Source organism: Enoplosus armatus, chromosome 1 (genome assembly GCF_043641665.1).
Source record: "Enoplosus armatus isolate fEnoArm2 chromosome 1, fEnoArm2.hap1, whole genome shotgun sequence".
In the NCBI taxonomy this organism is placed as follows: domain Eukaryota; kingdom Metazoa; phylum Chordata; class Actinopteri; order Centrarchiformes; family Enoplosidae; genus Enoplosus; species Enoplosus armatus.
This window is the reverse complement of record NC_092180.1, coordinates 22,991,139-23,006,604: the sequence shown is the minus strand read 5'-3', so window position 1 is coordinate 23,006,604 and position 15,466 is coordinate 22,991,139. Positions and strand designations below refer to the sequence as shown.

At 42.6% G+C, this 15,466-nt stretch overlaps 2 protein-coding genes across 3 annotated transcripts in view; both read right to left on the bottom strand.

Moving 5' to 3' along the window:
* The window catches only part of chd9 (chromodomain helicase DNA binding protein 9), a 64,032-nt gene extending 57,232 nt beyond the window's left edge, over positions 1-6,800 (bottom strand). The window contains exons 1-2 of the mRNA XM_070902739.1: positions 6,692-6,800; positions 1,964-3,655 (exon numbers count right to left, since the gene is read on the bottom strand). Coding sequence (XP_070758840.1) covers positions 1,964-3,547 — 1,584 coding nt within the window. The 5' untranslated portion in view covers positions 3,548-3,655; positions 6,692-6,800. The remainder of the gene's footprint in view (positions 1-1,963; positions 3,656-6,691) is intronic.
* A 1,803-nt stretch (positions 6,801-8,603) lies between these two features.
* aktip (akt interacting protein) lies at positions 8,604-15,217 on the bottom strand. Of its 2 annotated transcripts, none has more exons than XM_070902522.1 (10): positions 15,088-15,217; positions 14,215-14,351; positions 12,524-12,735; positions 12,195-12,259; positions 11,754-11,854; positions 11,247-11,335; positions 10,980-11,078; positions 10,537-10,644; positions 10,346-10,406; positions 8,604-10,148 (listed from the first exon to the last, which is right to left on the bottom strand). In XM_070902522.1, the coding sequence occupies exons 2-10, from the start codon at positions 14,260-14,262 to the stop codon at positions 10,041-10,043; spliced, it is 891 nt and encodes a 296-aa protein (XP_070758623.1). In that variant the 5' UTR covers positions 14,263-14,351; positions 15,088-15,217; the 3' UTR covers positions 8,604-10,040. The 2 variants fall into 2 exon arrangements, with proteins under 2 accessions (XP_070758623.1, XP_070758632.1); XM_070902531.1 differs by having other exon boundaries at positions 12,524-12,732.
* Positions 15,218-15,466: the final 249 nt, after the last annotated feature.

Below are 15,466 nucleotides of genomic sequence, written 5' to 3'. Positions count from 1 at the left end.
ATTACAACCATTGCAAATCCTAATTAGCCACATTCACTGCGGGGGAGTGAAGAGTGGGCAGCTATCCCCCGATGCCTTGCCTGTTCAGCAAACACACCATCAGCAGGCTCTTCACACATCACTGCGCATGAATAGCACAGTCAGCCTGTAAGCATCAACACAGGGCTGGATGTTGACATAGACAGGGAGAGGCTCATTCGTACGGCGGTAGTTCATGGCCCCATTTCAATCAAGGACCTTTGCAGATGGGCAAAGTGCCTGTGTGGATGAGCTCTGGTTAGGCAGACCACCAATTTTGTTGTCGCCTGCTGCCTGTTGGGGGATAGTAGAGGCAGTACTCAACACACAGGTTGTGCTTTGGCTCATGGGCATAGGTTTGGTTGCAGAAATGGGGGGGGCATAATGGGTCTACTACCAGTAAGAGGGCACTGTTTAGACAGATTTCAATGAGTCACTCAAACCGTTACTGTATAATTGTTATCATTCATGTGTTTACTACACTACGGTAAGTGCAGATACAGAAAAGGTGCGGTTGGTAAGATAATGTTAAACAACACTTCTGTGTTGTCAGTGGCAATGAGAAAGACACAGTCAGCCTTGTCAGTAGTGGGCCATGGAAAACACAAGTGTCCTTATGAAAAGAATTTCAACATGTGCATGTGTCTAGTTTGAGATAATCTGTTTTTGTTGCCCTCAACAAAATATGTTTGATTGTTGGTACCACGTATGTTGTCTTTGTAATAACACTGCTGAAATCTAACATAAATACAATCAAAAAGAAACACATGGATGTGGTGAAATTCACATGTTCTTTTTTAAGTGTGCAGACCATGATGAAATGTCTGTTGCTTTTGCTGCTGGTCATGTGTCACACGTGGGCCAGGGGGCTGTGTGGATGCTGCTAAGTTACTAGCCAACTGAGGTCCAGGAACCGCCTGAAGCCTGTTACAGCCAGCTAATGCATTCTCCCTACCTCCCCCTCCGCTTCTTGTGTCCCTCTCATGCTCTTCCTCTCTGTGTCTTTCCTTGCCTGTCTTTCCTAAGCTCTCCTTTTTCCATGAGCTACTGCTCTCTCCATCTCCCAACCCCCCTCCCCCTCCCTCAAGTGCTAACCACTCTCCTCCACCACGCTCTTTTCTTCCCGCCTGCTCTCTCACATGTGCACGCGCGCGCACACACACACACACACACACACACACACACACACACACACACACACACACACACACACACACACACACACACACACAGAAACTGTGGCAGCTACCACAACAGCATGCAACCTCCCCCACACTCCAGCGAGGCAGTGTGCAAGTGCCTCTGGCTTGCCCTGACCCACATCTTGATATAGCCCTAAGTATGCTTACAGCTAAGTCCTGAAGACACTCCTGCCACTCTTAGCCTAATCAGGCCTGACCTGCTGTCGGCACACTCGGCAGATAGACAAGCCAGGCTGGACAGACCATTATCATTTTCAGAAGGCTTTCAGATGGCCCTAGGTACTGTTTCTCCACCTTCCCCCACTCCACCACTGATTGCAGGTTTCCTACTAGACAAGAGCATGTTCTATCTGGGATAGTTAGTTAAACATTACATGAGTGGCTAGATTTCTGTGCCACGCTACACGGGGAAGAACACAAATTCTCTTAATGTCAGCAAAGAAATGTTCTCCATTTGTAAAGCAGATATATATGTAAATATAACATCTAACATCTTCAATTAGCTTCACCTTATTAATCTTTACCCCCCTCCAATTCCACTCATTGATCTATATTGAGAAGAAATGGGGGTGAAGGACAGAGTGCATAGGCTCTGCCGATATAAACTGGACTAGGGCAAAGACAATTACTTTAGAGGGCTGTATGCTACAGTGTGGCTAAACTATCTTGCCTGCATGTGCCTCAAAACAAATGAATGCTTTATACTTTTAATACTAATACTTAAGTTTGTAATATTGTATTACCTTATCTTCCTTGTACTCAACAGGTGGTGGTTTTCTGTGCTCATGCCCTCTCTCTTGGCTAGAATCGGCCCAGGAACAGTTGGATTCATCATGTTGGCTGAGAGCAGCCTCCAGCTGGGGCAGTAGGTCAGGCAGGAGGTCAGGAGGCTCCAGGCCCTCCAAGTCTCCATCCTGAGCCTCTGATGGCAGGAGATTGTCTCCCAGTGCTTGGTATCCATTAGTGTTGATGGCCCTGCAGCTCTGAGGCTGCTCAGAGGGCAGTTGGCTGGCCATGCTGGGGTAGCAACACATAGATTCACCAAACATCTCAGATGACCTGCAGTGTCCCTGGGTTTCTCCAGAACAACGCAGGGCCCGGAAAGGACATTCCTCTGTCTGGCTAACTGGGGTCCTGGTGTGCTGCTGACTCATGGCTGCTGTGGATGGAAACTGACATACTGCCCCTGAGAGCTCAGGCACTGTAGAAGTGAGGGGTGCAGAGGTTGTGGCAGGCCTAGACACTGAGGCTGAGGACAAAGACTGCTGACTGAGATTGGGTATTTCTGGCTCTCCAGGGTAGGCAGGGTACTGAGCCGGTTGGTAAGCAGTGCCAGAACTGACTGAGCATGTGGCCAAGGAGTGAACCATAGATGACGAATGAATGGGGAAAGGCAGGTTAGGGTTTTCCGGTCCTGATCCAGAGAAGGCTTGTTCTCTCCTGGTCAACTGGTAGCTACCCTGCTGCTGCTGTGGTTGTATGCAAGTCCCACTCAGAGAAGCATTTTGACTATCCAAATACGACTTACTTGGCAGAGCCCTTGAATGGAACCTTGGTCCTCCTACAGTTAGTTGGTGCTGAACCTGCTGCTGAGTATGGTGAGCTTGCTGTTGGCTCTGAGATTGACCCCCCTGGTGAAAGGAGAAATTGTGATGCTGCAGGGATATAGTCTGTGTGTTAATTTGTTGGTGCTGGCGCTGGTTTAACAGCTGTTGCTGATGACTTTGCTGTTGTTGCAGCTGCTGCCGCATTCTGTGCTGCTGCTCCTGTTGTTGATGACACGGGTGGTGTTGCTGCTGTTGTGTTTGTTGTTGTCTGACATGAAGTTGCTGGTTGTGCAGTTGTTGCTGCTGCTGATGACAAAGCTGTTGTTGCTGATGTTGCTGCTGTTGAGATAAGGGGTGATACATATTCCCATTCTGGTCTTGGTTGCCCCACATTGGACTGCTACTGTTACAGAACAGCCCATTGGATTGAGGTACTTGGCTCATGGCTGCATTGTGGTACTGGCCATGTTGGTCTGCAATCATACCACTGCCTCCACCACCTGTACCCCCAGGACCAGAAAATGCCTGCCCCATAGGATTCTGAGCCTTATTGCCAATGTAGTGCCCCATCTGCTCACTGTAAGTGGGCATGGCTTGTTGGGTTGAAACCGGTGGGATCATGTCTTGGTGCTTCACTGGGCATAGAGGCTCCACTTGGAGGGGCTCAAAGTCAGCACTGAGGTTTAGCTCATCCACAAGTGATGGTGCTGAGGGGAAGCCATCCTCATCCAGGCCTTCCAAACCTCCAACAAAGAGGTTGGGGTCATTAAAGAAGTCCATGGCAAAGCCTGGAGGGTAACTGGAACCTTTGGAACTCCACTGGATCCAAGGTGGTCCCAATGAGCCTCGCTGTCTACAGAGCTACAGCATGTCCATTATATCGTGTCCCTGTCCAAATACAGAGGGAAAAGAACATTAAAATACAACATTAATATGAGAAGATAAAGACTGTGTGTTTTCACAAGTAATGTATAGTCGAGAGGAAGATCAGATCACAGTTTGCAAACAAACTACAAGTTACTCCAGCAGAAACCCCACCACACACAAATGAATCATTTTAAGTCTGAGATGAGATTTTATCACGTATATATTTTCTTCCCACCATATCTATTTTTATCATCCATTTCCTCATCAGTGATACATGCTTGTAGGCTAGCAGAATTGCATGAATGCCCATGCGGTGTCGAAAAAAAAAAGCTTTCAAGAGGCAGGTAATGGCTGGGTCAGAAGGGTCTGGGAGAAATTTGGTACTGTCAATTATCTATCAGCACTGCCTTTCATGTGTGTAGCAAAGCAGCTGGTGCAAACCAACCACCAGCCACCAGCAGGTGCCTCTTCCTGTGCCACCTCCCCTTTCTCACACACACACACACACACACACACACACACACACACGCACACACACCTCAATCCCCCACCCCCACAACCAATGAAGCTGCCTGCCCTGCTACTGCAGAACATGTGGGAGGTGCAGACAGCTGATAGAATTTCAACAGCTAGGGACACAGGCAGATGAGATCTTTTGAGTGTGTGTGTGTGTGTGTGTGTGTGTGTGCATGTGCGTGTGTGTGGGGTGTGTGGGTTCTGCAACCACAGACCAGCGGAGGATGACAGAAGCTTACCCAGGTCAGTCATTTTATGCTGACTTGCAATGCACGCAGGCACACAAAAGCCCAAATAAGCACAGACATTTCTCCATTACCTTAGTCTAACTTGTAAAGATACTTGATTTCACAGGCTAATATATATTTCAAATGACAGTCAGGCTGATAAGAGGCATAGCAGCCTCAACTCCTGCATGTGTGATTTGTAATCAAATCACAATAAAGCATTATATGGCTGTTTTAAGCAAGTAATGAGGACATAAATAACACTGTAATGCTGGACATTGTGCCCAGTGTGATTCAAAGGCTGGAGCCTTTCCCAGCTGACATTGGGTGAGAGGCTGGGTACACCCTGCCTGGACAGGTCACCAACAACCATTCACACCTATGGGCAAAGTCGCCAATAAACCTACGCTGAATGTGTTTGAACTGCGAGAGGAAATCAAAGCACCTGGAGAAAGCCCACGCAGTCCCAGAGAGAACATTCAAACTGCACAGACAGGCCCCAGCCGGCCAGTAGGTCAGAACCAAGAACCTTCTGCTACTCACAAATCACGTGGTTGTTCAAGTGTCATATCACTTGTGCTGATAAGCACATACGTACATACAAAAGTTGAATGGTTATTAGACATTTGAAAATAAATTTTCTTTATTTTAACCAATCATTTACACGATAACTCATTTTCAGTGTTGTTCAGCCAGAATATAAACCTGAATAGATTATATCTTGCTCTTACCAGAAATTCTGTTGAGGACCGAGGCCAGGCTATGGAATGCTGCTGGATAAATCTGTGCTGTGCTTCACACTTAATTCACATCGGACACTAATTTCATTTGCAGTACAAAGTTTTATTTCCAGCAGTCCATTCAGAATGTAAGTCAGTAAGTAATTCAAATTATTAAAAACAAACTTAAATCATAAACTAAACAGAGGTTGAAAAATGCTCCAGTTTACGGTAATATCACTGCAATACAGTTCCTTCTGTGGCTCATTGTCATGCCACCAGGCATGAATCATATGCGTGATCACTCTCCCCACAAACCACTGTCAAGAGGTCCCAATAAAAATATGTTCATACAGGCATGAAGCCATTCCTGTTTTCAGTTTGGGTCGTGCTTTCAACTTCAGGGTCACTCTAGTGCTTTGCTTACTATCCTGTTGATTGGGAAATCATGGGACTGTCCTGAAATGTGACAGTCCCACTTGTCAATTTTTTTTTCTTTCATTTCTTTGGATGCCTGTATTCATAGGCAGCATGCGGATGATTTATTTCACACTGTCAACAAGCAAAGACAGAAAATAATGTGAAATGTGCGTAATTGCCACATCTAAGCATAATCTAAATCACAACTTTTCCCAGTCATATTCAAGTGATAACTACACCATCTCTAACACTAGTAAAGGGAGTTTTAATGTTTAAAGAGTGTTTTCATTCACTCATTTAAGATGTGTGCTATCAGTTGGGATTACACTATTGAGTTTGTGCCGAACACATGACAAAGCATGAAGGGCTTATGTCCTTTCATTTAATCAACACTAAATAATGTGTGTGATGAAAATTTGTCTCATGTGAATCCTTTGAAATGACACTTGTTTGGCAGATATTCTCATGTTGGTGACATTCAAAGTAAGTCTGAGACACGGCCAAACCCACGTTGAAAGCTGAGATGAAGTACGCAGTCTATTTAAACTGAAATTACAACAGTAAACTGGATGTAAAGCATAAGAAAACTGGAGTGTAATGTGTTTGATAAATAATACACGTTTATATCATATTTCCCATGTGCCATGAGTCAATGCAGCATATCCCTGAACCTGTTAGCCAAACCACTGCTAACCTTTAAAACACCCCCAATGTTGCCCTGAGGCACAGACCAGTCCCCTCAGATTCCGTCGACTTCCAGCTGTTTCCTTCATAATTATGACGTTGTAAGCACCTTTAAGGCACGTGCGACCCATTCCTAATATCAACACGAGCTGTGTACATAACTCTCCCGAGGTCGCCATTGAATCCTGGGGCTGGTGTCATACAAATGGCTACTTCTGCGCACCTCGGTCAACAAGTTACACCAAGAACAAGTTGTAGCAAAAAACTTTTTAAAAAATCAAATATTATCTGAGATAGAAATTGGTAAAGTTAGCCACGTTTAAATAAAAAGAAAGCATTGCTGTAACTGAAGGCGACTTTAAGTTAGTGCTCCAGCCTCTTTACATGTTTTAATTGTTACAATGGTACCATTAACACACGGCAACACGTTCGTCGTGTGTTCAAAGCTTTAACTAGGAGTCGTGCTTTCATTAAATGGACACTAGGCTCACCTCTGAAGTCAGAGGCATCCTCTTCATCTTCAACCCAGCAATGGCTCCAGCTCCTGCGAGCGCGTTGTTTGATAATCCAGCGAGGCGGCAATGTGTTGCGCCACTTTAAACTCAAATGGAAACAAAATGAACGCGCGTGGGACATTTGATTTCAGATTTCAAATGTTAGCCCCGGGGTCGTTGAGACCGGGCACACGTGCTCCTAGCCAAACCTCCACTTTGGAACAGCCACGGGATTCAAGAGGTGTCGTGACGCTTCCTCAGTGAGAAAGAGGAGGGGGGGGAGGAGGAGGAGGCCGGAGACGGATGGAGAGGTCGACAGTGATGGTGTCCATGATAATAACAACTAGTAGGTCATGCTCGACCGACTTTCGTTTTCATTTCTGATTAAGCTACCAACATTTTGGCGCCGCTAACAGTTACCGCGTCCACGTACAAGTGTGGTGCTGACTGAGCCCGGCTAGTCGCTGTCAGTTCAGGACCACCATGACCAAGAACCACGAAGGACTACTTTGGAGCCACGCGCATTTAATTTACCCGAAAAACTGCGAGAAAGTACGATGACAATTGCTGTTTTAAATGCGAACTTACGGTAAACTGGTGCGAACAAGTTTGGCACGTCAACAGTCTTCATTCTACCGGGAAGATACACACTCAGCAAGGCGGTGTGTCATCAGACAGCTGAGGCGAGCCCCACTGACTGACAGACATTTGACAGCTCCTTTCCTGAATGAAACAGGAGCTCTCGAGTCCGAAACATCTCTCAAAAATCACAAAAAGAAGTGTTATTTCTTACCTGAATCGAGCCCCAAAGTGTAACTCCAGACGTCAACGTAGAGAGGGTGTTATCGGCGAAGTTGTGACTGTGTTGTTAGTTGTACTCCTGCTGGCGACCACGGCACAGCGGCTCTACCGCTGCTGCTGACGTGACTGTGATAACACTGCATTTGCATATTAGTGACCTCCTCTCTGATTGGGCCAGCGACAATTTGCCATAATTTCGCTTTTCCACATAAAATTAAAAACCGGTTCCCGTCAGCATGTGTGCTTTTGGTCCGGTGTCGACCCCAACCAGCCCCGGAGAGCGGCTGTTTAAATCATGGATTCATGGGTAAAGTCCCTGTGTTGACAGAGTGCATAAGATGGCCGCGTACAAGCCAGAGCCAATCCGGAGAGGCCTTACTTTCGCACATGCACCGGAGTCTCTCGTCAATGCAAAAATTAGGAGTGGGAGAGGTGCTCTCCACTGTGGGCACATATCGACCTCTGCTGGCTGACTGAGCGACATGCTTCCTTAAATGTACTTACCCAGTTTGGACGATACATGTCTGTCGTCCTCAGTAGTGTGCTCACATTGACTTGCAACTATGCAATTCACGACATTTTCTCCTAGGGCCCACGAGTGTAATAAAACTATACTTTAATGTCCTGATTTTGACGGTGACACCATGTATTCTGCAATGACTCCCCAATAGATCAATTCAATATTCCTATGATATAAGATACATATAAAAAAGACGATTAACGGAATATTGGCTGTGTAGTATGCTTCTACAATTCATTACAGAATATGTACAGTTGGTCTTTAGGTAAATGTGGAATATGGGTGTAGCCTATGTGAAAGTGGTGACCACTACTAGTGTACAAAACTTTAAGAGTGGAACTTTCCTCCCATATAGACCCATGGCTGTATTGTAGACCCTATACGAATGTACTTTGAAAGTAATGGCTACATTTTCCCCTTGATAAGCAGCATTTGACTTGTGAACAGAGCAAATGTAAAAAAAAAAGTCCAAAAAACTTCAATCAATTTCATTCCAGAAAGGTCTGTATGTAACGTGCTCTGCATCAAGTGTTTACAATAATTTGTGGCAACCCCCCCCTCCAAAAAAATTCCAGTTCGGTCTTATTTTCTGATCATTTTATTTATTTCAGAAGCATTTAAATCTCATGTCATCTATGCAGCAATGTCTTTCACAATCTAGAGCAGGAATGGATCCACATGGAGCACATTACAACTCACACATTTGAAGACGCTGACAGCCCAAATGGCAGTGTGTAAACCACAGAGATTTTTTTTTTACGCCCTTGCCTTTCACAGCAGCTATAGATAGATCTAACCTGTTTCAGCACCACATCTGCTATTTTGATATAGTCAAATAGTCAAAACATTTCCTTGCAGGGTTCCCACAGATTCCAGCTTTTCCCCACATCCTTAGTTTAATGATATTTGCAAATTGAAAGTGGCTGGGAAATATTACTATCAATTAAGCCAGAGCCCTCTACAGATGAAGACATAACATGTAAAGTGACATCTGGCACAACAGAAAATGTTTATTCCTGTAGCTGGATGAAACTCCATTTTTTTGCTGCTCATAAACTAGTTAATAACTAAAATGTATGAAAATACATTTCTGATTTTCCTTCACACCAATGAAGGAATCCTGCAGTAACTTCTTTGACTTGTGAAGAAAATATCTGTAAGGGGGCTTAAGTAATATTTCCAAAGAAGGCTAAGAAAACCAAAACATTCACTCAGAAAATCCAAGCATCAATGCAGACATGTCTCTTAAAGTCAAAGGTTAGCACAGCATCCATTATTTACACATCAAACCTTTAATAACCAATAGGTACATAAAACATTCAAAATGATTGAAAAATCAGACAAAATAAAATACAGGAGCTTACTTATTTAGCATCTCATTTAAAACCATACTTGCCTCCTCTGCTTTATATATATATATATATTAGGAACTATGTAAGACAATTGTAGTTTACACGGTGGAATTAAAAAGAAATCATTGTCCAATAAGAAACAAATATAAAACATATGTCAATTGAATTGAGTAATGGGAGGAGTGGTAATTAGCGATATGTTTATATGTTTCATTCACACTGATGAATGACAAATAAACAGTCCTGAGCCAATTTCAACAAGTGGTATAGATCATGTAGTCCACTATACTTACTGTATAAATACAAATTGCTTTGCTCATATTTTTCAGCTCCTTTTGGGACAGTATGCTATATCACCTAGCCCAACATGTGCATGGATCTGAAAGTCTAAATGAGAAAGCACTTTGATTGCATCACAGCCTAAATGATGTTGCTGAGACATCCATTTGTCATCGTCGATTTACATATGATACAAACTTTGTTTCCTTATTCTAAAGCTGTTTGAGGAGATGCCTACAAAGCTTTTAAAGCTGAGCAATAACGTGGAGATTCAATATAAAGTTCTCCCAACTGTTTCAAGGATCCAGTTCACATAAACAGCTGAGGCAAGCCAGTGTCGTGGCATCCGATGCATGTGCCTCCCTCTAGTGGCTGCTGCAGTGACGGTGCAGGTTCAGCTCTGAGGAAGACTGTCATCTTTGCTGAAGGGCTGCGTCGAACCAGGCTTCACCCAAGACAGCCCTGACACCTGCGTTCCCTTGTGGTGATCCTCAGGCCGTCTCTAGAGCAACACAGGTACAGCAGTTACATAACAGGAACAGCTTGACCAATCAAATTTCTCATAGCTCACACTAGTTCAACAAAACCCTTTGGGTTTTAATTCTGGGAGCAGAAATGCAGTACACTGCACTCTCCTGCTCATATACAAATCAAAAACTTTGAGATTATAAACTTCTGTAGTTTTTTTTAAAAACTTACTTTGTATGTGAACATCCGCTCTTTTGCTTCCTCATGAACAGCTGGGTTCCATGGGGAAAAACTATCAAATGGACAAGAGCAGCAATGTGAGTGTTTTCTTTTCCCCCTTCAGAGTTTGAGCTCACACACAGGATTACGGGGTATGTTTTCTTGGTGTTCTTGGAATGTTAAATATTAAACAGGTCACCAACCTTATTGCGTAGGGATCATCGATCTTGGGTTGGTCAAAAAGATGACTGTTGCATAGTTTTACACTATCCACCACTTTGCTTTTGAACAACTGCACGTCCTTTTCATATCTGAAAGGGGGAAAAAAGTTATGCTTTATGACACAAGTGAGACATGGGTTGTAACTAAAACAAATCCAAACCTTTTTGTTGCGAAGAAGGCTAAAAGACGTACATATGGTTCTGTAATATGTATTGCCAAGAGGAAAATAGAGCTACAGGATGGAAAGAAAAAACGAATAGGAACACATGAAGAGTGTGGCGCTTTTGGTCAGAAAAAAAAAAATGGAGGCAATGTTCTTATTCTTTGGCAATATCAAATAGCACTAGAGAGTACGTGTCACTTTTTTATGGTTCATCTCTTCCTTTAGGATAAAAACCTATTGAAGGGAGGCTCAGACACTCACAGCACAGCAGCCTCTGGGTTGAGTGGTTCTGTGGTATTGATCTTGTAGAAAATTGTACGTGCGTACATCAGGACTTGCCAGATGTGGTTGTGATTCCTTCTACAAGAACACAACATAAAGAGTTGACAACATTGTTAAACCTTTTTGCCAGGAAAAAAAAAAAAATAAATTTAAAAAAATATATATATAATTATACACATATACAAATATACAACTGTTTGAAAGAGAAAACGGGAGAGTAAATTACATAAAAGGCAGACGGCATACCTCCATTTGGTGAAAGCTCTTCTGACATCAAGCTCTCCTGACACAGGGTCAACAAGAGGATGGAAGACTGGGATGTCGAATACTAATTTCTGAAAGAAAGCACAAGCAAGAGATGGTTGAGGGTTTGCCCCAACTTTTTGTTCAATAGACTTTTAGGACTGTTCTGTAACAGTGTTGTTTCCAGGATCATTGGTCAACTGTGACTTGTCATAGCGCACAGGAGTCCTACTTTTATTTAATTCATAATAGTCAACTTATCCTGAAAAAAATTTGTTTAAATACAACCATGAACACATTTACAGATGACAGTTTAAGATGTTTCAAGATATGCATTTTTCTCCCTAAACATGGAAAACACCTGAAAAAAGAATTATAAATGTCAAGCTTATTTATTTGACCATGAGCAGACATGCTTTTTCCTGCTAGAGAATACACTCTGGAGGTTTTGTTTAAACAAACTGTAAAAAAAATAATAAATAACTTGTCAAATATGTACACTATACTTACAGGACACTCTCCATCTGGATAGTTATCTGGAATATACACAGTGAATTTGAAGACTCCATCCTGGTACAAGCCATGTCTGATGAATATGACCCCAAACCACACTAAACAGTGGGAGACATGGTATTTCAGAATCAACACAGACATGAATAATGCAGGATCAAGCACTGTAAATGCAGAAAGTTTACCAGGACAGTGCAGAGACTGCACAGCAAAATTATATTTTCTGCAGAATATAGGGACACATAAGGATAACAGGATCTCACAGAAAAGGTAAAGGATATTATAAATGTTATACTACATACATATTTAACTTAGCACTGCAACTTTTTTTTTGCAAATTAGATGTTGAGCATTCAAGATGGAATCCATGAGGAGCCACGTTTTATAAGTGTATATATGAAACATACATGAACTGAAAAAAGAAAAAGAGAGGGTCCTTACTTAGTGCCGATTTGTAAGATGGCTGGACATAAATTCCAGGGAGCTTCTGCTTAATCACTAGTGTGCTGCAGGTCACATGGCAAGAAGTTAGATCAATACAAAAGGGAGAAAAACATGCATGAACTTATTTTCTTCTTCGGTACCAAATTAAAAGGGATACTTTGAACATAACTTAATATAGACACTGTGCGTTTTAAAAGCAAGTGCTACCAACATATTTTAAGAAAGGAACGTTAAGTATAAACATAGGAAAACATTATCTGACAAGTGCCAAGGGAATAAAAGCAAATCCAATTAACTTTTAATTCTCATACTGGACCAATACTTACAACTCAGCCAGCAGAGAGTACTCCAAGTAAAAGGGGCCATAGGAGGCGTGTGTGCCATTGGCCGACTGGGCTGGGGTGACTGTAGACACAGGCTTGGTAATGGGGGCTGCATTCTTAGGAATGGGTGGAAGCTGCTTTTTTCCAAAGGGCAGCCGGGCTGGGCTGGCTCTTTGCTCCCCATGCCCACTCTGTTCCTCGTTGTCAGATCTCTGCTGTTTTATGAGAGAAATATAACAGGAATCTCAACAAATCACGTGTAAAAAAAAAACAAAAAAAAACACAAAGGACACAGGGAAAGTCTTGACAGCCAGATTAGAGAAGGCTAACTTTTATGAGCCATTATGCACACTCAAAAGTACACCAATGGCCCAGGGTGCTGTGACCAATCTCTCAGGTTACACTGCCCATCTGATTTTCAGCTTATCAGGAAGCAGTGTCTAGACAAGTGCAAGCACAATACAGTGTCACTGTACACGTCGAGCACACAGCAGCAGGAAGCCACAACGAACGCTGCTGATGACTACTACAAGTATGCCAGGAATGCTTGCAGTGAATAGTGCACTAATGCAACAGATCTTGCCTGCACATTCATTGAGGTCAGACTTGACTACGGAATGTTTTTGAAATGTTCCTCTAACTAGGCAGGAAAAAAATGAACCAACACCCATGCTCAAGGTACACCGTTTGCCTCCTCCCTACCTCATCAGGGTTGCACCAGTATGCTACAATTTACTTCCCCTCCCCTTTGTTGGTGGAAATTCAGCCTAGCACTAGCCAACTGTACTAAACCGCAAGCTAACTGTACTAAACCACTGACACAAGCAATGCTTACTGTTATTCTACACTGAAAGAGTGGATTCTAACCATTATTGTCAGCCATTGATTTGAAGAAAGTAGCCAATTTCAAAAGTGAATTTCTTTTCCAAAAATGAGTAGGAGACCACACCCTCAACTTGAGTTCCAGTTCCAGTTCAACAAGATTCCTAGGAAAATGAATACAAGTGGCAACAGGTGCAGGTTTGAAAACATCTAACAAATACAGGCACTAACTAATCAAAACAAAAACTGTTAACAGAACAAAGTATTAATATGATTGTTGTCTAAAACCTGAAACAAAGTTGTGATCGATGAGTTGAGACACATTGCCTTCATATTTACAGTGTTTTGGTGACAGTGATTTAGTACTCTGAATCATTTGGAGAGAAAAGTCACAACTCTATGGTATAAGTGAATCAGTTTAATCTCCTGTTTTTTCAGCACCTTTGAGGAATCCTTCAAAGTCCACCAATAAAGTAAGTGCATATAAGATCAATATACTGTATATTTACCAATATAAAATAACCTGGGTTGGATTTTGATGGTCAATGAAAGTATGGTGCGTAAAACTAATGTTTTTTAAAAGAAAATACTCAATGTATAGGTCATATGCATGCCAAGCACCATTATTGGGCTGTAAAGACTTTAAAAGGTCTCATGATCAGCTATGCAAAGCAGTATGACTGCCATGTCCAACAGATTTTGAAAAGGCTTCCACAGACATGCATGTAGCACGCTATCATCAAATGCAAGCTTTCAGTCAGTGGAGAATCACTTTACTATCGAGTGTGATATTATTTGCTTTCCCACACAGTGGTTAATGGGTGGTTTTCAGTTCTGTTGAACACATTATAGTTCAATGTGTTTAACCTTACCTTACGACTCGTGTTGGCAGACATGCTCCAGAAGGGGTTTAGGTTCATTACTCATTCAGAGGTTCAGATTGGTGTCCCTCTTTTTATGTAGGCCCCACGACAAGTGCAGTCCGGGCCATCCGCTAAAGTGATTGTTGCTGCAGTTAAGGTCAAAAACACACAGACACATTTGTAAACATACACACAATCAAGCACAACGCTGATCTAATGTCATCTAGCGAGCTAACACTACGGCTATATATCGTTTCAACTCGACATTTAACATTAAAATATTAACGTTGAGCTTGGCAGAGTACACAGTGAGAAACGTTAACAGCTCGCCACTACTTCTAAAAGCTCTAAAATGAGGGATTATTTGGGATAGTTTAGGATTGGCTCTTTCATGAGGTATGTAGCTGATATGCTAGCTGTAGTATTGTTGTCGACATTCAAAGTATGTTGCGTGATTAATGTAACGTTAGTTAGGCAGTCATAGGGTGGTAACTGTAGAGACCACTGTTTTAATTTCAACAAAATATGGTATTACTATCGTGGCATTTCTGACAGGATATCGAATTATCGTGTCATTCGCCACAAACTGGGGCTACAGTGCTAACGTTACGTTAGCAAACGTTTTGGACCTACATTAAGTAGTTAAAACGGACGTATTTCAACTGACAGCTGGATATCTGACGAAACACTCTTAAACTTAAGTCTAACTTGGTTCATGTTAATGTCCACATACTGACGTTGTCTCACCTGCTTTCCTTCAGTCACTTAACGTTATCTAAGCTATAGCATTAGCTTACAATGCTACCTTTAGCGCTGCTAACAACATGACTATACCTTTAATTTTAGCCCTGGTACGTAAGAAAGCTTAATGTTGTAACTCACCGTATTTGATAGAGAGCTGTAAAGGTCCCTTTTACAGCGATGTTAACGCGCGTCTCTGTATAGTTTTCGCAGAAACTGCTCAGCTGCTCGCCATTCCTTTGGGTGTCATCCCGGCTAACTAGCTAACATTGGCTAGCTAAATAATTTGACAGACACAGAAACCGGAGTTCAATCTAACTTAATGAGGGGCGTTTCGGTTTATGAGTACGGATTCTCATTGGTATACGGGATAAACGTCCTCGCAGATGATTTGCTGACGCTTCCGTCACGTGAAAGGGAAAGCGTATTTTGCTGAGAAAAAATAGCAGATGGAACCTTGGCTTGCTGTCAATCAAACGGCAAGTAAAGTTGCTCTGTTTCTGTTTTACAAAAAAAGAAA

Bases quoted from the DNA above. Each gene is read 5' to 3' on its own strand.
- aktip (XM_070902522.1), bottom strand. From the start codon at position 14,262: ATGAACCTAAACCCCTTCTGGAGCATGTCTGCCAACACGAGTCGTAAG. The intron at 11,079-11,246 runs GTATGCCGTCTG...GTGTTCTTGTAG, and splicing joins AGAGCTTTCACCAAATGGAG to AAGGAATCACAACCACATCT. The intron at 10,645-10,979 runs GTGAGTGTCTGA...TCCCCCTTTCAG, and splicing joins AACCCAGAGGCTGCTGTGCT to ATATGAAAAGGACGTGCAGT.